The sequence below is a fragment of the Aquila chrysaetos genome, chromosome 21 (genome assembly GCF_900496995.4).
Source record: "Aquila chrysaetos chrysaetos chromosome 21, bAquChr1.4, whole genome shotgun sequence".
In the NCBI taxonomy this organism is placed as follows: Eukaryota; Metazoa; Chordata; class Aves; order Accipitriformes; family Accipitridae; genus Aquila; species Aquila chrysaetos.
In genome coordinates this window covers 20,141,744-20,165,424 of record NC_044024.1, presented here as the reverse complement: position 1 = coordinate 20,165,424, position 23,681 = coordinate 20,141,744, and the positions used below count along the sequence as shown (strand labels likewise).

Sequence of the window (23,681 nt, the reverse complement as noted above, 5' to 3'; positions counted from 1 at the left end):
GGAAGGACGGACGGACGGACAGACAGGCGGGCACGCACCCGCCGCCAGGCACCGCCCGCTCCCCATGCGCGGCCCGCCGCGGGGGGCGCTTCCCCGGTGAGGGCGGATTCCCGCTGCCCGCCCCCTGCCCCTTCCCCGGCGCTCCGGACCGCCGCCTGGCCCCTAAGATGGCGAGTGGGATGAACGGCCCGGGCGGCGGCGGCGGCGGCGGCGCGGCGGCCGGGGGCGGCGAGGAGGAGCCGGGCGCCCGCCACACGGGAGGCGGAGCCGCGCCTCAGCAGGAGCCCGGCGTGCCCGGCGCGGCGGCGGCGGCGGCGGGCGAGGGGGAGCCGTCGGCGGGCGAGGGCGTCCGCTGCCCGTCCCCTCAGCCCCACCACCTGCTGCTGCTGCTGCGGCGCTCGCCCAGCGCCTCGCTCTGCCCGGCGCCGGAGGCCGCCCCCGCGGCGGGCCGAGCCGTCCCCGCGGCGGGCCGCGGCGGCCAGCCCCCCCTCCGCCGCTCCCCGCCGCCGGCCGAGGCGGCGGCGGCGGCGGCGTCGTCCCCCCGCCCGCCGCCGGCGAGGACGTGAGGAAGTGCGGCTACCTGCGGAAGCAGAAGCACGGGCACAAGCGCTACTTCGTCCTGCGGGCCGAGAGCCACCTGGCCCCCGCCCGGCTGGAGTACTACGACAGCGAGAAGAAGTTCAAGAGCAGCTTGCGGGCGGCGGGGGCCGGCGGGGCGGCCTCCCTCTGCTGCCCCCCGCCCAAGCGGGTCATCCCCCTCTACCAGTGCTTCACCGTCAGCCGGCGGGCCGACGCCAAGCACAAGCACATCATCGCCCTGTACACCAAGGACGAGTACTTCGCCATGCTGGCCGAGAACGAGGCCGAGCAGGAGGCCTGGTACCAGGCGATCAGCGAGCTCATGAGCCAGAGCAAGAGGGGCTTCTTGGAGCAGGAGGACCACGCCGATCAGCAGGTGGACGAGGATGACGAGCACTACGGGGCCGCCCTGCGGCCCGGCACCGTCTTCAAGGAGGTGTGGCAGGTCAACGTTAAGCCCAAAGGGCTGGGACAGACCAAAAACCTTACCGGGGTGTATAGGTTGTGCCTCTCCAGCAAGGCCATCCACCTCGTCAAGCTGAACTCGGAGGTGCCCTCCGTCCACTTGCAGCTAATGAACATTCGCCGCTGCGGGCACTCGGAGAACTTCTTCTTCATCGAAGTGGGCAGGTCTGCCTCTATCGGGCCTGGAGAGCTCTGGATGCAAGTGGACGATTCGGTGGTTGCCCAGAATATGCACGAGACTTTTCTGGAGACCATGAAAGCTCTAAAGGCCTTTGCAGAGTTCAGGCCCCGCAGCAAGAGCCAGTCTTCTGGCGGTGGTAGTGGTACCAATCCTATCTCCTTCATCACCACTAGGAGGCACCTGGGCAACCTGCCCCCCAGCCAGACCGGCTTGCAGAGAAGATCTAGAACCGAGAGCGTTGCCGGAGGGACTCCTCCGACCACCAAAAGCAGCAACTCCTATCGCTTCAGAACCTCCAGCGAAGGAGAAGGAACCATGACTAGACCTTTTAGGTCGGTGACCGGGAGCCTCATCCACCTGAATACTGCGAGGATGAATTTGGGCCGGCAAGAAGGGAGCGGAAGGTACGTGAGAGCCGCTTTCAGCTCTTCCTATCACACCAGGTCTGCTTCGCTGCCTGTTTCTCATTTTCCCTCCACTACAAGTCCCATCAGTGTTTCTTCCAGTAGTGGCCACGGCTCTGCTTCGGACATGTTGACCAGGCCTTCTAGCTCATCCGTTTGTGGTTCCCCAAGCGACGGGGGATTTATCTCTTCCGATGAATATGGCTCCAGCCCTGGAGATTTCAGGTACTTTCGGGTCAGGAGTAATACGCCCGATTCCCTGGGAAACACGCCGCCTATCAGAGAGGAGAACTGTCTGAGTGAGTACATGTCCATGAGTAAGCAACAGGCAGATGATAGCTCAAGAGATGATTATATGGAGGCTGAAAAGTGTTTCAGGAAAAGAACTTACTCTCTAACGAAACCAACTTCTGTAGCAGTGCAGCAGAAGATGACACAAACCACAGCTTCATTAGATGAAGATTCCGCAGGAAATCATGGACGATTACTTTACTCTGAAACACCAAAATTGAGAGATAACCATGAATTGGAGTACAATGACACTAACCTTGATTCCGTATGTAACCAAAGCAGGAGTAAAGCCAGGGATGATGGGTACATGCCAATGATGCCAGGAGTTGCGTCTTCTCTCTCCGGCAACAGCGATTATCTGCCAATGACTCCTAAAAGTATGTCTGTTCCGAAACAGATTAACAATTCGTGGTCACCGTCTCAGGTTGACTCCAGAGGATATATGATGATGTTTCCAAAGGCTAGCTCTTCACCTGTACGAAGTCCTTTAACTGGATTTATTTCTAAAGGAAGTAACGAGAAGATCATAAACAATGAGTATATGGATATGTCACCTGGTAATTCAGCTCCAAAGCACCCCGGCGATTCGAATTACATTCACACCGCTTCTGTTTCCAAAGGTTTTAGTTCGTATTTTTCTTTGCCCCGAAGCTTCAAGGCGTTATCAGGACAGAATGGTGACCACAGTGAATATGTTCCAATGTCTTCACCTGGAAAACTCTTGTACGGTGGACCGGAAAATGTAAAAGGGGTCAACAGCGAGGCTCTGGCTAACGGCATCTCTAAATTGCCGGCGGTGAAAGGTTCAGATGAAGGACTTGTGCAGAACAGGGCTGCTAGGCCCACAAGACTACCCCTAGGTACAAGAGGGAGTAATACTATCCCAAGAATGTATGATCGCACGGTTCCACCTGAGCCAGCGAGTCCCGGTGAATACATAAATATTGATTTTAATGAAAAAGCGAGTAATACACCATATTCCTTATCTGCAGAAGGATCACCATCATCTCTAGGCTCAAGTAGTGACCACAGACAGTCCCCGCTTTCTGATTACATGAGTGTTGACTTGGATGTACAGTCACCGAAAGTAGCGAAGGAACTGTCTAACTCCCTAACAGATATTTCAATTTATGCAAGCTCCAGTATTCCTAGAAACCAACCGAATCCTGACTACGCTAGGCTTTCATTTGGTACAGCTTGTGTTAGCGCTGCAAGTAACAGGACTGATGACTACACGGAGATGACCTTCAACATGGCAGCAACACCGCCTCGGCCATTTGCTGCCGAATCCGACGACGGTGTAAAGATTGATAGCCCTTCTTCCATAGTTAACAGACTGTGCATTGTTGATCGATATGCTGGTAGCAGTAGCTTCTCTGTTCCTAGCTCTGAACCTCCTATGGGACCGAAAGTGATTCGAGCCGATCCTCAAGGCAGGAGGAGACACAGTTCTGAAACGTTCTCTTCAGCTGGGACCGTGACGACCTCCTCCTCATTCTTTACTGATAGTAGCAAAAGACACAGCTCTGCCTCATTTGACAATGTTTGGTTAAAACCGGATGAAAACATTTCTGATGGTCAGGAAAGCAAAATGTCCAGGGATACCTCAACTGGATTTCAGAATGGCTTAAACTACATCGCTCTGAATTTACGCGATGATCCTATAAGCTGTGAGGCAAGTACTACAGCGCCAACTTGCCATCTCCAAAATGGTACTTCAGGTTTGGACAGTGGAGCTTACGTAAGCATAGATTTCAGCAGATCCGATGGTCTGAAGTGTAACGCTGCGAGAAAAGGTTTGTAACTTTAAAAGCACTTCCCTTTCATGCTTGCTTAACTGTAGGAATAAGGTTCTCTACTTAATACTAAAATGTGGTCTTCTGAGTGGGGTAAATGTTTTTTATAATCTTCTGTATTATTCTGGTATAACCAGTCTCGTCGTAGCGCAGCATCCTAACCGCTGAACGACGATGAAAGGGGACGTGGTCCTTGGCCTAAAGGTTTTACGTGACTCTTCTAGGCAGTTAGAGGTGTTATCAAACTGTCATCTGCCTCGGTTTTCTATAAAAGAATTTTGCTAGTATAAACATTAATCGTTTTTCGTATTGTGAATTCTTGTCCTGAGGTTATGGTAGCTCTTTTTTTTACTTCACTTTTGTTTTCTTCTTCTTCCTTTCTTAGAACTAGATGAGTCTTCACTTTTTCCCCCCCCCTGTGAACTTGATGTTTTGTAATTTGTCACAGATAGGGAGAGCTGAAAATTGCTAAATGGGGTTTTAGACATCAAAGTTTGGGGCTTAGATCTGTTTTTTTTTTCAATAAATGTAGGTAAATGCGTATTTTAGGGTTTTTTTCTGTGCCAGTCTGCCCACATTTGTTTAGTTGAATCTTATGTAAACAGAACTCAGCTTTTTCCCTTGAAGGTTTGGTGTGCTCCTCTTGAGCTCTGGTCTTCAAAGTATCCTTGTATCCTCCGGAGAAGCCATCTCCTGGTGGCTGACCGGGGTGGTGGGGGGGGTCCTGCAGCCCATGCCCTCCACCTTCACCACTTAGTAGTGTCCATGGGCTTAGCGGGGCCGTAACCCTTCCCCTGCTGTACATAGGGATCTGCCTTTCGCGTAGCAGGTGAGGAATGCCTGGAATAGAGGAAGAGCAGGCTCTGAGGGCTGTCTTCCAGGTCTGAAACTTCGGAGAGAAGGCTGCTAGCTTTCAAGTGATTGCTGGTCTGACCCAACTTAAGGTAATGCAGTTTGAGGGGTGCATAAAAAATAAGGGTGTTGGGGGTGAGGAGGAAGAAGGTGGGAAAGAGGAGGGACGCTCCTATTTGTACGTTAAGCTCTTTGCTCTCGTGGTGGGAGCAAAAAATAGTAATTAGCTGTTAGTGGTATTATGCATGTCCACTGACTGAATAGCAGTGTTTGTGCAAGTGCTGCATTGCACTGTAACTTTGGAAGTATAATCCTTATTTTGGTGTTAGTGACCCACTGAACTCCTTACAGTAATTCACCCACCCGGATAGAAAACTGTGTGGGTTGGAAATGATGTTTTCCTCTCTTAGCAAATGTATGTGTAGTCAATAATTGATGAGTACTAACAGGAAATATTTAATCGCTGTTGGACATTGATACTTGTCTACTTCTCTGTCAACAGAGAAAGCAGTAAAGGGGCAGGCTACTGCTGGCTTTTATATTTTTAATTACAATCTTAAACACTGAAATGATAGGGTTTTTTTTTCTAGTTTCACTTTAAAACTAAGTGTCTAAAGGCAGAAGGTATTGCAGGAGCTTCAAATTGTGTAGCCTTTAATAGTGGAAGGTATAAGCCTGACTCAGCTCGCATGCCATTCGAAGTCTGGCAGCACTGCTTGGGGCTGCTCAGAAATGTGTGGTTTGCCTCAGTGGTTTTTTTTCCTCTGCTTTGTTTTGTTGGTTGGAATCAAATTTAGAAGACGTTGAAAGTTGCCAGTCCAAGAAGTGCTTTCTTCCAAAGTTAGTCTTTCAGCACTTCAAAGATTGGTCTGCTAAGTCAAAGGCACACTGATTGCTGTAGCTGATTTGTGTTCGAGGTGTTTTGTGTTTTGGTTTTTTTGGGTTTTTTTTGTTTTTTTTTTTTTAAAAAAAGCACCCCCAAAGACAGCAGAATTCCTACTTGATCTTACTTGCCTCATATGACTAAAATCTGTGTTATAAAGTAAAACTTCTTACAAAATGGAGAGGGGGAAAAAAGTACAGAGATTATTTCCTTTCACCTATACTGTAAATACTATGTTTAAAAATATTTTTCAAGAGCTAATGTCTCTACAAATTGTATTTGTTAAGCACTTTGCTTACTACTACTACAGCCAAATAATCTACAGCCCTGTGCTTGGGGTTTTTCCCTTGTCTATTACAAATTGTGGAGGGGCAAGAGACTCACAGCTGCTGGTTTTTGCTGTGAATTGAAGTTTTTTGGAAGTGAAACATGCGTTAAAATGAAAGTGAAATAAAAACATGGGCTTGTTTTATGCTCTGTGCATAAAAACATGGGCTTGGGCAGAAAATTAAGCATGAGAATAGCAAGAGCTTAGGTTGGTGGTTTATAATTTTGTTTTTCTTTTTAGGACTAGAAAGAAAACACTGCTCCAAAACAAGGCCTAACAGTTTTCTATAAAGACAGCCTAAAATATTTCTGGTCTATAGTGGGAGGGCAGGTGGGGTGTGGACACTGTTCACTTGTAGGTGGCTCATGGAGGGGCAAACAGATTTCGGAATAGTCCAGGCTAAAAGTAGCTTGCCAAACTTGGATACAATGTTGTAAATTGGTGGTGTCTATCTGTTTCTTAGTAATGACTTAAATTCTTCATTACAAAGATACCTGTTTTCATTCACATACTAAATTGTGTCTCTGAGCTATATAGCAAGCATAACTTTAAAAGTCTGTATTTAAGCAGCTTATCAGTTTCTACTGCAATAAAGCTTTTATTTTACTATTTTAAAAGTTTTACTGTAGTCCAGAAAAACTTTCACATTCCATTTTGAATAGTGAAAACAAAGCTTTACTCTTAAACCTCTTGTGTTGTGAAGAGGTGTAGTGTGCCTGTGTGTAATTGATATTTTTAATACTTTTGGACAATTTAGCAGAACTGAGTGCTGTCTTTTATTTCCTTCTACATCCCACTCTTTTGGTCTCTTTGCCTGAAAAATGCTCTGTGGTTAAATCCATTCTTAAGGAAAATATTTAGCACTTGTGTTTACCCTTTACCTCCTAGAAAGGAGCTATCCCATATGTATTAAATTCTGCAGTTTTACTAGAAGGAAAACAGTACCTAACTTCAGATTGTTTGTTCTTTTGTTTTGTTTTTGTTTGCTTAAATGGAATATTGTGTTCTGTGACTCAACTGCATTCTCCAAACTGCTGAGGGTGGTAGAGTGATTTCCAATGCATCACTGCCCCCTCATTGTAATTCCCAAACTACTTCTGGTTCAGGTTCACTGATGTGAATCAAGCTTTTTTTTTTTTTTTTTTTCCTTCTCTATTCGTGACATGGATGGAGGAGGGGGAGGGCACTAACTTGAAATAGTAAATAGGCCTGACTTGTTATTAAACTTTTATTTTAGGTTTAGGCAAAATTGAGCTCAGGTTTTATGTTGATAATGATGATGATAAAAAGAACATAAGATTCTGATTTTTAATGCTTGAAGTTTAAGGAGGTCATTAGCAAAACAGTTTCATCACGAAATGGTTACACAATATTGAAGCAAGCGGTTTGCAGTTTTGATTACATGAATCTGAGTCATGAAATTTTGTGCTAGGAGTACAGAACACTAAAGCTACTTCAAACAGAGCTTAGCTAATGTATACCTTGTTATTGGACCTTGTAGAAACTGAGGAGGATAATGAGAACGGGGCGGTAATAAACTGCATAATGGGTCCTGTATAATGCAAGTTGCTTCAGTCTTAATTAGAAATATTAAACCTGCAAAGATACCCTGGACTCCAACAACAAAACAGGCTGTTCAGAGTAAATGTAATGTTCAGCTTAGTATCAACCCACCTATTCTACACCCACTCTTTAATCTTATCTCAACCTGATATTCTAACACTATTATTTCAGAAGTTCTCTAAAGTGCAGGATTATAATTTAAATGTTCCTCACCTTTTTAATCTCCTCCTGTGCTAGGCTTTGGGGAGCTGAGAGGAAGGAAAACAAGTACAGCTCTAAAGCAAAACTTGTGTTCCAAATTGTCCAAATCCTTTATGGTAACTTGCATATTTCAAATGCAAAATCTTGACAAATATAATGAACAATATACACTTTGAGAAATTCAGAAGCTGGAAGTTTTAGCTATTACTAATATAGTAAATTACAGTTTACGGGATACCAGGCAAATAACTGCCCCTTTTGGGTTTCAGACTAGTGGTTTTAAAAAGTTTACTTCAAACTGAGGCTCTTTTGTATTGGCAGAATACGTAAGGCACAGGCGCATTTAAAAATAACTTGAAGAACCCTACTGAAGCACATCCGAATGCTGCTATGTATCCTACATCTTTGAAATAATGCTGGGATAATAATTCTTAAAAAAAAAAAAAAAAAGGGCAACTAAACAAATAAAAACCCCAAACCATTTTAATTTTGCTGTAACAGATGCCGCTTTAACAGTCTTGAGTGACTTACAGCTAAGCTTAAAAATACCCAGGGTAACTTTCTCTAGTAGTATATGAGCTGCTGAAGGCAGAACAGATTTTTGTCATGCAGTGTGGGAGTGAGCTAATTATGACATATTTGACCAAGAATCAGTTGGGTTTTACTTGTGCTTGGATGAGAAAATCTGAGACAAGAATGTTCCCCTGCCATTGAGAGGGAACGCTTACTTGTAGTCAGTGTTGAAATACTTTTGGAAATCAGCTTTCCAGGCTTTAAATCCATAGTTGCAGCTGATGGTGACATCTGTCTTTTTTGGAAGTCTAAAACTTTCTGCTTGTAGCTGTCTCGTAGGTTAAAGCACCGCTGCAGGACGTGGGGAGTTCTGGAAGTAATCCGGGACTGATTCAAACTGCTTTTTTGTGGGGGGGGTGGTGTTTTTTTTAAGTCTTGTGGTGAAATCTTAAATGCATTATTACCCTTTTAGTTTTCCCTCTAAACCTGCACGTTTTCCCCTCCTCTCTTGATGTCTGAGAGCCCCTTGTTCCTGCTGTCGTTTGGGATGGCAGCTTGGAGTAGCAGAAAGTGTGCAGCACTTATTCAGTCTTTCCAGCGGCTGTATTCCAGCCAGGGATTACTGGGGTGGTTTGTCACTAGGTATTTCTTTGGGGTTTTTTGTATGTCCAGTGGCATGTTAGCAGTAGGCAGAGTTTGGGTTTGTTTTTTTCTCTGCATATGCTTTTTTTTTAATGAAAGGATCTTTAATAAGTTTTCTTCATATTGATTGCTGGGAGGAGGGTTTATACCTTGAGGTTTTGGATGGTACTAAAAAGAGCTTATAGTACTGTGTTTTACCTTGGTGTGTGTTTGTGTGCTGTGTTTGTGGATCTGTGGTGCTCCCAAAAACATGCTGAATGGTGTCCAGTATCTTGACTGCGCTAACAAGTTTGTTTTTCTGATCCGAAGCAGGAAACAAACTACAATTTTATTCTAAGTACTGTTGTGATCAAATGTGGTATTCTTCAACTCGAAGGAAAATGGAGTGATAAAACTGAAAGGCAGGTGAGAGACAGTCAAGCTTTCTGGAGCCTGGGGATGTATTATTATTGCTGTTTTGTCCTAAAAATGTAGCATTATCTTATGACTCATCCTTGAATGGTATGTAATGACTTGGCTGGAGAGCTGTCCTATGGCCCACCCTGCAAATTTGCTGTTTGACTTTTTTTCACATTTAGCTTTTGCATGTTAACAACAATCCAGTGATCAAGTTGCACTGTGGTGTCTTACAGGTTAAAGCAATGACTAGGGGAAAAGGAAAAAGTATGTTCTAGTTTTAATCAAGCCCTGCATCTCCGTAAAGGTCACTCCACTTAGGGATGGTTCCGATTTAGTTGAGAACCTTGATCAATAGGGATTTGTGACATACTTGAGGGCAGCGGGAAGACAAAGGTAAATTAGCCTGACTCATCAAAGGCATTTCAGAGGTGTTGCTGAGTATCTTATCTAAATGATCTTGAACATCTAAGTCTTTGGATTTGTGGAGATTTTGCTTCAGGTGTAGCATTACCCCAAGAGCAGCAGTGTAGTAGACTGTTAGCAAGAATTTTTTCCCCTGGTTAAGTCATGAGCTGTATCTTAAGGGGCAAAGGTTGCTTATTTCAAGACATTATTTTTCTGTTAATTTAGTTGTATGGTTGGATGCTAACAATGCAGACTGCTTGTGCGTGTGTATACATGTGAGTTGTGTGCCAGTGATTTGTGAGTTAAGTGTAAGGTCTAATCTTTTTTAATCTTCCAAGAAGAAAGGGTTTTTGAGAGAGATGGCTTATACTGAAATTAATATAGTTAAGATTTGGCTATAATTCCAAGGTGACGATACAATTTAATGTGACTCAAGAAATTTGGAAACTTTTAAATTACTACTGAAAAGTGAATAGTGCTTGTGTTCACTGTATAGCATATGTATATTATGAACTTATATAAATATCAAATTGAGTTATTATTTAGGGCATAAAATAGGTAAGAATAGTGTTTCCTTTTTGATAGGGCATGAAAGGCTCATAAATATGCTACCTGCTTGGAGAAAGGTTTCCCTTTTAATAGAACAGGATTTTGTGGAATGACTGAGGATATCAAAATGTTTTTTTTCTTTATCTGAAAATCATGGGAAATAATACCAAAAGGTGCACAAGAAACCCGGTAAAATTTGCTGCTAAATTTATTGTGGCACTAACGAATGATACGCTCCTGCCACAGGGAATGGTGCGATTCTGTTCCCATGCTCATGCCGAGCCAGCTTGCTTTATTGTTTATGGCTTTTGCTGAACAGCTGAATTTGCAGTATAACCTTTTTTTGATGCTGGACAGCCTGAGCCTGAATTATTTTTTGGGAACGAGTGCTTCTTTTCACACCGATCTCTTAGGCTGCCAGGAGTTTGGAGAGTTCTTGATGACAGTGAAGCAGACGCACTATTAGATAAATGAGAACCTATTGCATATTGGACCATGAAAAGCTATTAGTGTGAGCCATGTGATACCTTATTTGTATGAAAACCCTGTTTAGGCTATTGACAGGCATTGCTGTTTCTGCGACTTTTGTGGCACGTTATCGACAGTTGAACTAACATGGCCAAGACAAAGCAGCAAATGGTACAGAAAGGCTTCTCCTCGAGTCTGGCTTTCCTTTGCTGGTCTGTGTAACTGGAGCCTGTTTGCAGGTGGGTTGGCTGAGGGCATTCTTCAGCACAAGTTGGATGCAGGTAAAACTTCCATCAGTATAGATGAAGGAACATGCTTTAAGTTCTGTAGGTTTAAAACAATAAAGTTTAAGTCTAAACCAATATGGGTTAAGGGGCCAAAAAGATACTGTTTGCTGTATGGAATTTTTTTGTATTTTAAGTTAGTGTGTTAGAAAAATTTGTAAGCTGTTTGGATTTTCAGTAGTAACATCCACTGTTGAGTTCAGACTTCCAGAATATTTGCTTCTTATGTGAGACGCTTTGGGAGGTATTTGCCATCTATATTTTTACTCCGTGGTGTTTTTTGGGGTGGGGTGGGTGGTTTTTTTGTTTGTTTGTTTTTTAGAACAAGATGTTTTTAAAGTGCAGATTGTGGTGAACAGGAAATCAGTTAAAAATGAGTTGAAAAAATGAACAGATTTGATCTTGAGGTCATTCAGACAATATTACGACAGTGAGTCTGTTAATGAAAGCTTGTAGCTCCAGATGTGATCTCTACTCGTTGTAGAACCTGAACAGGTAGGCAGGATGGAGGTCCCCTGTACAATGCCGCAAATGTAAATATGTTGGTCCCTGTCCTAAGGAGCTTACAATTTAAAAGATGAAACTAAAGGGATGGATGAAACTTAATGTGCTGGGGTGGAGAGTAAGATAGAGATCAAGGCTGCTACCATTGGCAGAGTGAAGATAAGAGTCAGCCTCGCAGAGAGATAAAAGGCTGCCTGAGAGCGGTTGTAAGAGAGGAAGCTGGTAGAGGCGCTTGGAAGGGTATGCACACGGCAGGGAGCGATGGAAGGTAGTGAGCTATAAATACAGTGGTTGTAATGGTTTAAATGACTTGAAAAGGATGAGGTAAATGTCAGAACACTGGCCAGGATATTAATCTTGGTAAGAGGAATGTGGGCCAACATGTATCTCTGAGTTAGGAGCATGTCCCAATGTTTACTTCTCCCTTTTAGATGTGGAATGTGATTATTTTTTTTCTCTTTTTTTCTTTTTCCTTTCTGTAAGTTAGGTTTCCTGCAGCCATGTGACTGATAGATTTGGTGCGAGCAGGAGTGCAGGAACGCGTACCGGAGCACAGGATCACCCTCTGCTGTGTCCCTAGGCAGTTAATGTCGTGTGGACCTGCATCCTCTGTTCTTTCTGAGACTTTGCTCCAGGAGCAGCTAGGGCGATGGAGCTGCCTTGGCATTACTACTGATTCCTTCTTGGTTTTGCAGGGGCTTTTTAGGTGACATCTCTGGGTTTCAGGCAATATTCTAGCGTTGGGGAGGAGGCAGGAGTGTGGCTTGGGAGAGAGATTCGCCTTTAGGATTTGTAACCACTGTGTCAGAGCATTTGGAGTCCAACTCTGAACAGGGAGGTCTGGATGGCACCTGCTCATCACTGCTGTGGTGCTTTCAGCTGCTTGAGAATAGCCTGCGGAAGCTGGGGTGCCAAACAATAGTTTCGACAGGAGAAAGTTCTTTTATTTCTGTATCAGGAGACTGGGTTGAACAGACGCTGTAGTGGTTGCGGGTGCGTCTGGAAGTGGTGAGAGCAGTGAGGCTTGATTCACTGTTGAGGGTATAAACGATTGAAATATTAATGTTGACATGTTCCACAAGGTAAACACTAAACAAGAGTTGCAGGCTGTTGATTAAAACTTGTCTATGTGTAGACACAGTTTAACTCTGTCCTTGTGAGCTCCTGAGCTGCTCCTGGAAGATGAAGGCCCTATCCTTGCCCCCTGTGCATGTGCTGTGATTTGAGAAGACCTTGCTTCGCACATGCAATGCAATCTGAACCTTTATTCTTCCTCCCCTGCATAAGCCAGGGTTTTGGGTATCCTAATGTTAATGCAGACTCAATAATGTGATAATTAGAAAATGTAAAAAATCGATGCGTGCCATTGCTGTGTGTGGTAGCAGATAGTGGCTGATATCAAAGTGTTGGTTTTGGGGTTTTTTTTGGTGGTTTTTTATTTGTGCAGACATGCATGGGCAAAAGGTATGGCTGAGGAGGGTGTAAGTATTTGGGTATGTGGCCACGTAGTAACTTTCTGCCTTTGACAGTCATTTATGGCAGTAGAGGTGGAAGAAAAAGGTAGTGCTGAATGCTTTCAAACATCCATGGCTAAAGTGTTTGGGAAGAGCAAAGGGATGGATTAGAGCAAGTGAAACTTTCTGTAGAAAGGAAATACCAGGAAAGGTGATTTGAAAGGTGGGGAGCTGCTTCATTAGTCATGAGTAACACTGTCCTTTCTCTCAGTTGTGTTCATAAGAATAGTTTTGCTCACTCAAACCAAAGACCTGTGCCTGCAAGCAGACACCACCCAGCAGAGGAAGAGCAGGGCAGGTGTGTGTAATACTTCCCTGCAAACATACACCCAGCCTCTGATTTCTTTTCTTTACTTTTTTTCTCAGCTTGGGGGATTTCCTGAGCCTGATGTAGTTTGTCTGTTTTATAATCCTTTATGGATCTTTAATCCAACTATTTTTCCAATCTCTCTTTGATCCTGTGTAAACTCCTTGTATCCACAGCAGCCTGTGGTCAGTCAGTACATGCTGCATGCAGACCTCTCTCTGACTATTTTGGACCCTGCTCTGTACCAGCTTTGCCTGGCAGCCCCTAGTTTGTGTATTGAAAGAGATAACGAACCCTATCTTTTCTCTCCATGCCACTTAGGATTGTGTAGATGCTGTATCCTCCTCTGCCATACACTTGGCCAGTGTGCTGTCAGCGGCTTCCTGTACTGCACACAGTGGGGACCTGCAGTATAATTTTTAAAAATTTATTTCCTGATACATCCCGATACGTCCCAATACGTCTCTGCAGGCTGAAGGGTCCTTGCTACTTGGCTGTTCCTCCCTGGGAAGCTGTTTCACACCTTTCATGAGTTTTTCTGCACTGCTCTGAAACTCTTGCAGTTATTCCAAGTCCTTTTTGAATGAGGGAACCAGAGCTGTGCCTGCTGTTCAGCGCCGGTCTTTGACGTGGCTGTTTTCTTTCCTATTTGTTTCCTAACAGTTCTTAATGTCCAGTTTGTGGCAAGAGCACAGGCAGGAAATACATTCATCCCTGTTGGCACTTCAGGGCTCCTAGCCTTTGTCCCGAGAGCAGAGTGAACTGTAGCAGGTGGTATTGTCAGAAGCCAAACAAACGATATTTTTTTTATGTCTAAAATTTACTTGGTTTTCTGCAGTTTAGGAGGTCAGTTGTAGTATCTTACATACTTGCCATGAGTAAAAGAACTTTTTTCATTCTTCTGCAACATGAAAATGTGAAATTTTGAACTTCTATGTGTTTTGAAGTGGAGAGAAGTTAATTTTTAGTATTGCCTTGCTATATTGTAATAGAAATGTAGTTTAAAAAAAACCAAAAAACAAACCAAAAAAACAACGAAAAAACCAAACCCCCAAAACCCCCAGCACTTCTTGTTAAGCTGTCCAGTGCAATTTGAGTTGGTGTTAGACCCCTGCCAAAACTGCATGCAAATTTCTTAATTCTAGGAATAGTATCAGTAGAAGAGATGAAATTAGGGAGTGTGCATAAGGCCTTCTTAGAAACAACACTACTGTTTATTAAAGCAGAAAAAGAAGCCGCTGTTGCAAAAGATAAGGCATTTCTGCAAAGTGAATAAAAATGATCTTAAAGCATGGGAGAGGTTTTTTAGCTCCTGAAATTGCTAAGCACTAAGAGTAGCAGAACCATGTTTTGAATGAATGGTTGTGCATAAAGATTATTTCTAAGTGTAACTTTGTCTTCTAAATTTTAGAAGTACAACTTGAGGAAGAATCTAATTTACTGGGATGTGTTGTTACCAGTCACTGTGTTTAAATAGTTTGTGCAATGAAAAGTGGGTCATGTAACAGGGTTTTTTAAAACAAATTTTGCTTTTTTTGCTTATGGAAAGTCGGTAAAATTGTAGGTACAAAATATATTTCTTAGCTCAATATGAGCATCATTAGTTTGTTGTTGAATGAAGAAAGTATGTGGAATGTGTGCTTAATGGTAAGCCTGTGGTTTAACATATTTCCCAAATAAGGATGCTGCTCTGTGTCAGGGTCTTGTTTTGGTTGCCCAGGTACAGTAACTGCAAATGTGTCAGTTTTTCTGATTTGTATTTGTAGACTTGGTGTCTGTGTGTGCAAATCAAGAAGGAATTCTGCTTTTCTCAAATAACACTGCTCGCCTCTAGCAAGGTCTAAAGCCTTGCCATTAAAATAACTCGAAGAAATAGGACAATGACATAGGATAATGACTATGTATTTGGTAAGATCTGGGGCAAAAAAATTTCTCACTAATTCATGAAGAATGTATTTGGGCAAATTATCTTCCTGCCCCTGACCTGCATGCCATATGGACAGCTTGAAAGGTAGTACATTGCAGTCCTCTTGCCCTGTCCCGGCAGCATGAACAAAATGCTTTCGGACTTGCACGTTGTGTCCTGAGGTCGTGCTGGGATTTGATGCTTTCCTGAACAACAGGAATATTGTGTGGCCATGTGCACAAGAAAGTCTAGGGCTGTTCTGCTGCTTTTGATCTGTGTAAGTCAGATTAATTCTGATTTCCCCCTAACCTGAAGTTCAGGAAATGGAGAACTTCAGTAGTGTTCTCCAGAAAGCATTAAGCTGTCTTAGTCTTTGACATGGAGATTTTAATAATTTAATTATCTTAAATTAATATCTTCTGTAAGCAAAGCTTTTATCCCTTTTAGGAATCAGTTGCAGAATTATGTCAGCAAAAGCCTTTCCTGTAAAAACAGATATTATTTAGGATGGATTTCTTTGAGAGAATTAGGATGTGTCTGCTATGTTCTTAAAACCTCTTGGTTTGTTTCAAAGTGGCCTGACTTGTATAACCTTAATAATTCAGATGCAGGAAATGAAGTGTAAATTGGATATATTCTCATCTGATACATTTTCAAATGGAACACACTGGGTTTGCAATCTAATGAATTAAGAGTAATCTAATCTTCTGCCCCTGATTTTTGTAGAACTATAGATTATTTCTGCAGAGAAAACTTGCAGAGCACTTTCTCAGTGTGTTCCTTAATTTTAAACAAAACATTTTTGAACAATGGCATACTGCCATCCTGTTTTAAATATTTGCCCTCTTAGTTTCTCTTCTGCTCTTGCAATCCTTTTCCTCTGATTGTTTGTTCCTCAGAAAGATTTGGACAGCTGCGTGTAGTTTTATAATCTGATCCCATCTTAAACTGATGAATTTAAATAGAATTGTGTAATGAAGAGGACATCGTTTTAATTTTCTAAACTTTGCTTATATATTTTGAGAGGTGATCTCTGAAAATGTTTGGGTGCTTTCTGGACTTGTTTTCCGTATTAAACATTCACAGGAAGTTGAATTTGTATTGTGCTCAATACTCTGAAGCAGTAGAGTTCAATTTTGGGTAAAGGCTGAAGCTTTTGTGTAGAATCTGTTAAAGGAGCTGAAGTTTGACTAAACAGAAAAGCCCAGTGTAGGGTGCTATGAAAACTACTTGGGGTATTTCTAGGTTGCTTCACAAGCGCAGGGTTTTTTTGAGTTCAGGTTTTTGCTGCTTGTTTTGTTGTAGTGATCAGTTACCAGAAATTTTGTTGTTGTTGTTTTTTTTTTTTTTTTTTTTTTTTATTTTTTTGTTTTTTTTTTTTTTTTTTTTTTTTTTTTTTTTTGGAAGACTGAGCAGATTTTCTTGGAAGAGCTCGTGACAGTCCGGGAACAGCAGCACTGTATTTACACTGCAAGTGAAAGTTATCTTCAAACTTGTCATGTCTGATCTGGCCACTGAGTTTTATTTGGTGGCATTTATGTTTGGAGAACTCCAAGGGACTGGTGAACTATTTCGTGAGCATTGTTCCTCTCTTGCCAGCTAGTTTGCATTTCATAAGTTGTTTTCCTTTTAGAAGAGTTGTTTCATCCATTTCTCTGACAGCTTCCTTTACTGTTCAATCAGTGTTGAGTCAAGTGCATTTATATGGTATCTGTAATGACATGCTAATCTGGTTTTTATTGTTGATCAGCAAGTCTCATATTCATACTATTAACATAGAAAATTGTTGGCTGGTGAATCTTACATTATGAAGACTGAAATAAGATCATCCAGCTTCACAGAAGCTGTGTTGTTTTCTTTGAGCACTCCACGTCCTCCATTAGTTTCCCTTCACCTACTGGCTAGTCAAAAGGTGGAAGAAGACCAGGTGTGGGAGAGAAGAGCCACCAAGGAGCTCTCATGCGCGAGCTCTCTGCCACGCTCGCTAACTGAACCCACGTCGCTTCCTAAGGGTCCTTCTGGTGAGGTACCGCAGAGGTGGCAATACACAAATAAGCTTCAGGTATCAGCAGCACAGCAGACATCAGCCTTGTTCTCACTGACATTAAACCCATTTTACACCTCTTTGACTAATAACTTTTCTTGTGGTGTACGTGCACGTGCGGTGCTTTCGCACAGCCGGGCACAGGTGCCTCGATATAAACAAAACTCGTGCCCTGTTGACGCCGCGGTTCTGTATTGGTTTTCTGTGGCAAGGTTTTGGTAGCGGGGGGGTTACAGGGATGGCTTCTTGCAGGCAGCGGTAACGCTAAAACGTGAGACGCGGTTAGGCGGGTGGTTCAGCGCAGATCTTCCTGGGAGGCTGTGCTGGGGGAAGTTACACCAGCGGGAGCTCCTACGACTTCGTGGTTCAGAAATCAGTATCGGGGCTTGTGACTGTCACTGCAGAAACTACGCCTGGCTCCGCTGGAGACCCCGGTCGCCCCAGGGGCGCGGACTCCCCTCGTCGCGACGTGGGGTTTCTTTGATGCCGGGAGGTTGGCGGTGGGTGACCTGTGGTCCCGCTGTCGTGAGGAACGGACTCCGGAGTGCCACCCTCGTGAATGGTGGTGACTGCAGACGCTTTGTGGGAGGGATCTTGCAAAACCTCAGTCTCATCTTAGATTTCAGAGGGAATTTTTTTTTTATGTGGTCAAGTTTCTCGAGTTTCTTTTTGCCTTTTCTATCTGATACTATGTGTTCACATACACACATATATATATATCAATTTATATCTGTATCTATCTATCTATATATATAAACGCTTGATGCTTTTATCCCAAAAAAGAGCTGATGACTCAGGGCATCAGCCAGCTGTACTGCTCCAACCACAGTATTGAAATTTTCAGCTTTAACAAGGGGATTAGAGAAGTGGTGACAACCAATAACTCCATCTCTGAAAGACTCGAGGCTTTATGAGACGTTATCAGCTTGTAGGTAATGTTTACGTGAAACTCCCTTATGTTTATTTACAGTTCCCACAATTCTGTTTTAGCTTAAAATGAAGAGGAAGCAAGCTGCAGTGTACTTTATAATCATGGGGAGGTGGGGGGCCAAATTAATGAGATCTTGTTTAACAAGCACAGAGTTTCGGGAAGGGGGGATGCTGCAGGGAGGTCCTGAGCTTGCCTTTACGCTGGTGTAAAGCTCTGTATTTGAGCCAGGACATCCAGGGAATTTATAAGCTGTAGGGAAGCTTGGTTGAGCATACTTTCTTCTGGTTTCTTATAAATTAATCTGTGTTAGTCTGGGCTTTGATTAGAGTTACCTGGTGAGCTTGCTTTAGGATTGGTTATCATGCTGCCTTTAGAGTTTATGCCAGGCTTGGTCAAAGAATCAAACTTGGGAGTTAAGCAGTTTTTTTTTGCTCTTAAGCTCTTCCCCATCCCCTCCAAGTATCTTAAAATTTGGCGTAAGTTTATGAACGTTTTCAAAAAGTGTTAGGTAAAAATAATGAGTCCTGCCACATGGGATTGTCTGATTCAAACAACTCGGCCTTTGCTCTTCAAAATGTTTTGGGGATATGCTTGGAGAGATTAGAATAACTTGTCAAACAGCTTTCAGGTGTGCCTTGTGTGTTAGGCGTGGAGGAAAAATGTCCTGACAAAAGCAGACAGTTTTTGAAGTTCCTTTTATGTAAGCTTGTAGGTCCACAGCAAGGAAAGGGTGGGGGGATGCTGGTAAATGCTAATTTTTACTGAATATAAGTTTAATAAAGAAGCTTTAACTGTTTTAATGTTTGACTTGCATGCATCGTTGAGGTGTGATTCATTGCGAGCTGTGGCGCATATTTTCATCCTTTGGTCCTACAACAAAATAATATTTTTCTAAAGAGGAAAACTATTTAAAAAATAATAGCTTCACTTGGCTTTTGTGAAAACAAAGCCATCGCTAACCACATCACGCTCTGTGTGTAACAAGCAATAGCTTTTTGTAGTGATCTTATGATGTCTGTGAAATAATACAAGTGGAGATTCTTGAGTTGCGGGTGTATTTTGGCTGTCTCTTCCTGGAATTGTGGAAAACCAAGTTACTGTATTTTTGAAATCAGTACGAATTTGAAAAATGAAACTCAGCAACCCAGACCTTGGTGTGGGCTGTGTAGGGATAAAAGGGAGTTTCCCGTGGAGTCGAAGGACCCCTCTGTCCTTCCGCACTGCTCCCAGCCCTGCCACGGTCTTTGCTTCTCTGTCTCTCGGGCGGTGGGCAGCCTTCGCCGAGAGCTGGGGCTGTCCCAGCTGCAGTGGCAAGGGCAGGGCTGCTCAGTGCAGCTCATCTAAGCTTTGTTCTTTCTTTCTTTTTTTCTTCTTTTTTTTTTTTCTTTTCTTTCTTCTTTTTTCTTTTTTCTTCTTTTTTTTTTTTCTTTTTCTTTTGAAGGGTCAGTTTTTTTAGCTGGACAGAAATCAGAACTTCTTTAACTTAGGGTGGAGTTTGTGCGTGCATACTTTATGATTGGTTATGTAAGTAAACATCCAGGCTTGCATTGTTATACGTGATGCTTGCTTGTGCTTTAGATTGTCATATTTTCTTCAGCGTATCCCTGTAGCAGAGGCAGCGAAGCACTATGCTTTCTTTAGCAGTGAGACTTAACTGATTTGCGTGTGACCCCACAGAAGAGCACGGGCAGGATTAAGCTCTGAAACCCCTCCTTTCATTCCAGCGGGCCATGCTGCCATCGCTGTGGTTCGTACTGAAGTATTCCCCGTATTGCAGTTCTCAACGGCAGCGAACTCTCCCAGAGCCGTGAGAGAGCTCGTACTGCGTGGCTTCGAGGGGAAAAAGTAGACTACATGTCTGTATTTGATGTTTTCTGAAGACTAAATCTCTTAGGCTAGCTGTTGTTTCTCAATGAGAGCAACCTGCTGTTCCCTTCTTCCCTGTAATGCCAGGAAGCGGATCCTGCAGACAAGTACCTTAAACCCTGGAAGAGAAGGTGACCAAAGCCACCTGATGGGCAGAGGACAGTGCCCTCAGTCTGGGCCGAGAGGACAGAAGTGGTGGAAGAGGACAGTCTGTCAGGCTGGGAGACAGCGTAACCCAACGATAGTACCCTGATAGTACCCCTCCAGCCTGAAAATTAGTGTTCACGCTGGTCCGGTGGGGAGTGGAAGGGGTTTTGTAGCGAGCTGAAAAGCGACTTTTTGTACATTCCTCAATTTGTGTTTGCACCGCTGCAGAAGGCGTTTGCATCTCCTTCATCAGTTCTTTTTTTTGCGTCAGGAACCTTTTGAGTCACTCACCTTGGCATGTGCACAGTTAATTGCAGAGCTGGCGTTCTGCTTTGAGGTCACCCTCTCTCCTATTTCCATTTCTGCCTTGTCACCCGACTGTATCTTCCTGTCATACAAGATTATATTTTTTTCCCCTCATTTCACCGAGGACTTTGTATTTTGCCTTTTCCAGTCAGTTCGAAGTCACTGGTTTTTGCTGGCGGCAGTAGAAGTGGCTGTCTGCCATAGCTATGGGCTTTTTGTACTGTGTGTTGCCTTTTAGTGAGGCTTTCTTGAAAAAGGGAAAACTATACTCTGAGGTGTTTCTTATTACAACTAAATTAAGCTTTTTCCTGAAAAGTTGAGGACAGGGCACGCAGCTGTCGTGACTTGCCACTCCTTGTTTGGAGCTGGAGTTGCAGGGAATGTTTACATTGCAGTTCTGTACCTGCTGTGAATGGGAGTGTTCGCCACAACCTTAATTACATCTGGGTGAACAGAACTGCTCTGCACTCATCCTGCGCTGCGTGCTTAGTAATAGCTTCTGCTATGCGCATCGCCCGTCGCGTTGGGAGGCTCGAGGTCTCGTTCGATGAAATACTGGTAGTGACAGAGGTGACGGGTCGCCGTGAGCCCCGGTCCTTCCCACGGCGTGTGGGCCAGCAGCACGGTGCCGGCTGCCGCCCGAGCTCCTGTCCAGCGTCCACGTGTCACCTCTGCGGTTGCGGCGGCAATTCGGCGCTTGCTTCGGACTTCGTAGTTCTCCCCGGTGGCTCAGGATTTCTGAGCGTGTTATCATCTGGTAGTGCCCCTTCCCTCCGTGAGGGACCCGGGTTCTGCATTCAGCAGCTGTCACTCCTGTAACGGATAAGCTCCGAGTACTCTTCTCACTAGAAAACATTTTTTTTCCAATATAACTTGCATTTAAAATGTCACTGACTTTTTTTTTTTTTTCTTCCTTTCTAGACTGACTGCATTGCCATGGAAACCATTGTTGGAAGAGAAGACTTTTCTGCTGGTAACTCCAGAAACTGTGTGGTGCTTTTGGAAGCAAAGCTCAGCTCCAGCCGGCTACTTTCATTTCCACCAGCACGGACATAGACACACATCCTTTTAATTAATTTTTTCATAAACATCAGCTCTCTACAGTTGAATTAATTTGAATGGAGATTTTTTCATAGCTGTGCTTTGGTGATGGAATTTGGTCTTTCATGTCCTATCTATTTGGGAGGCAGTGTGAATGCTAATAGGAGATCCCTGTATGCCCCTTTCTTCCTCCTGCCTCTCCCTTTTTTTTTTTTTTTTTTTTTTTAATTTATATTCTGAGAAGTCAAAGCTGGTTTCTGATTGTCTGTTTAACATGGGTTTTGCTTCTCTGGTACATTAACAAGTGGCTAGCTTAAAACATGTATTGTTTAGAAATATTTTGGCAGTTCAGGATTTTTTTCGGGTGGCTGGGCGGAAGGAGGGGAGGAGAGGTGCACATTAGCTTGAGGGGTGAACCCGTGGGACTGAACGGGTCTGAGAAGGAGAGACCTCTTCTGCCTTCTTTTTTTTCTTCTCTTTTTTTAAGGTTTTGCTTTTATGGTACAAGAGGTATTTCTTGATCATAGGCTAGAGTATTTTAAATCAAATGTCTGTCAGAGCTTAAACTGAATTTTTTTTTTTTTTTTTTCTCAGAATTTTGGTATGTACAAAGTAGGATTAATGGGCTGGTTGTCTTGTAGATTGTTTTTGTTCTTACCCTCAAGATACTTGTTTATAAATACGAATTGTGTAAAATGAGGTTTTTGTTCATGCATTCAAATGGAGAACTGCAGAGTCGTATCCAGCGTTTGTGACTTCTGCGTTATAGTTGTCAGCTGTAGCTTTTTAAAGGGAAACCACCCTAATTGATCTTACTTCAACCAAAGTCCCATTTTTAATTTGGGACTATTTTTGTTCTTTCTTCCTGGCATAATGGGGAAAAAAGTAAAATGTTGGCTCATCAATTGTCTTTATCCCACTTACAGAAATATGAACGATGACTATTTGACATTTTTAAAAAAAGCCCTGATTTTTCTACAATTTAAGTGCTTCACTCTTGTACTGAATTTTTTTTTTGGTTGAAATGAGTTTAGGTTTTTAACACTGCTATGAACTTAAAGAGCATGACACTAGTCATTGGTACATGCAATGTATAATAAAAGGCACTGACGATTGATAAAGGGTTTAGAAGTGGTACACAAATCCTCATGCTGTACTGCACCACACAGCTGGTAATCCTCTACATTGTATATTGTACAACTGATTTGTCAGGCTGCCTCACCTCTAACATACAACCTTGAAATTGCTAGTACAGTTTGTATAACAAATTAGACACTGTCAACTTGGATTGTTCGGTGATATGTACCCAAATCTATTTTTGAGTAGTATTAAAACGTACGTGTCACTAAAATATGAAGACTTTTTTTTTTTTTTTTTTTTGGAAACATGGTACCAATCAGTTTACGCAGTGTCTAGTGACAGGAAAAACTGTTGCTACAGGGTTTAAAAAGCACAGACCTGTTTTTGATTCTGGAAGAGAAGTTTAAGTTGGTACAGTTACTTCTTGCTGCTAAACATACACTAATTAAAAATACGACCACTCTTACAGACCATGATACTGTCTTGCCATATAGCTTTTGTTTGGTCTCGTAAATTAATAATGCAATATGTAGACAGCTTTTTATAAAGCTTTACATCTTTTCTAAAAAATCAAAATTTGGATGAAGATAGTTCTAAACATTTAATGTGAAAGGAAAAGGTTGTTTTGAAGAAATTTTACACGCTTATTTCATATTAGATCCCTGAGGCTGCCATTGTACAATATACAGCACTGATTTAATAAATGCTGAATAAATAAGTAAATGGGTAACCTCAAGTGTAGTGGTACAAATACTAATAGGTACGGCATAATAAATATGCAATCTTTTTGAATCTCTTAGTTTACAGCAACTAATTTATTCAGTATTGTGCTGGAAGAACATTTTCAGATGATGTAAAACATATCACTATATATACTACCTTCCAGCTACCCGTTTATGCTGCTGTATAGTACAAAAATACCAATGATAGAACAATGTTTGTCCTGTAAATTTAATTTGATATTGGACAGTTATTGTCTGTACAAACTAAAACATATATGGTTGAAAACTGTTCATTATATTTGCTATTTCTGCTTCACAGATCTGTTTTAAAGTCGAGCTGATTGATCTGGCTTTGTCTTCCATTGTAAATATTGTTATGTTGTTTTCTTTCTTTTGTAAAACACATTGCGTTTGCGGTTTTGGGAGACTGGCTTGAAGCTCTGTATAGTGTTTATATTTATCTGACTTGGCTTTCCATAGAGCTACTTGCAGTAAATACGTGTTCATGTA

At 42.8% G+C, this 23,681-nt stretch overlaps 1 protein-coding gene across 1 annotated transcript; it reads left to right on the top strand.

Moving 5' to 3' along the window:
• The first annotated feature begins 30 nt into the window (after positions 1-30).
• IRS4 (insulin receptor substrate 4) lies at positions 31-23,681 on the top strand. The gene is given in 3 exon segments (XM_029996546.2): positions 31-497; positions 500-3,716; positions 21,250-23,681. Coding segments are annotated over 3 exon segments (3,552 nt in total). The 5' UTR covers positions 31-167; the 3' UTR covers positions 21,255-23,681.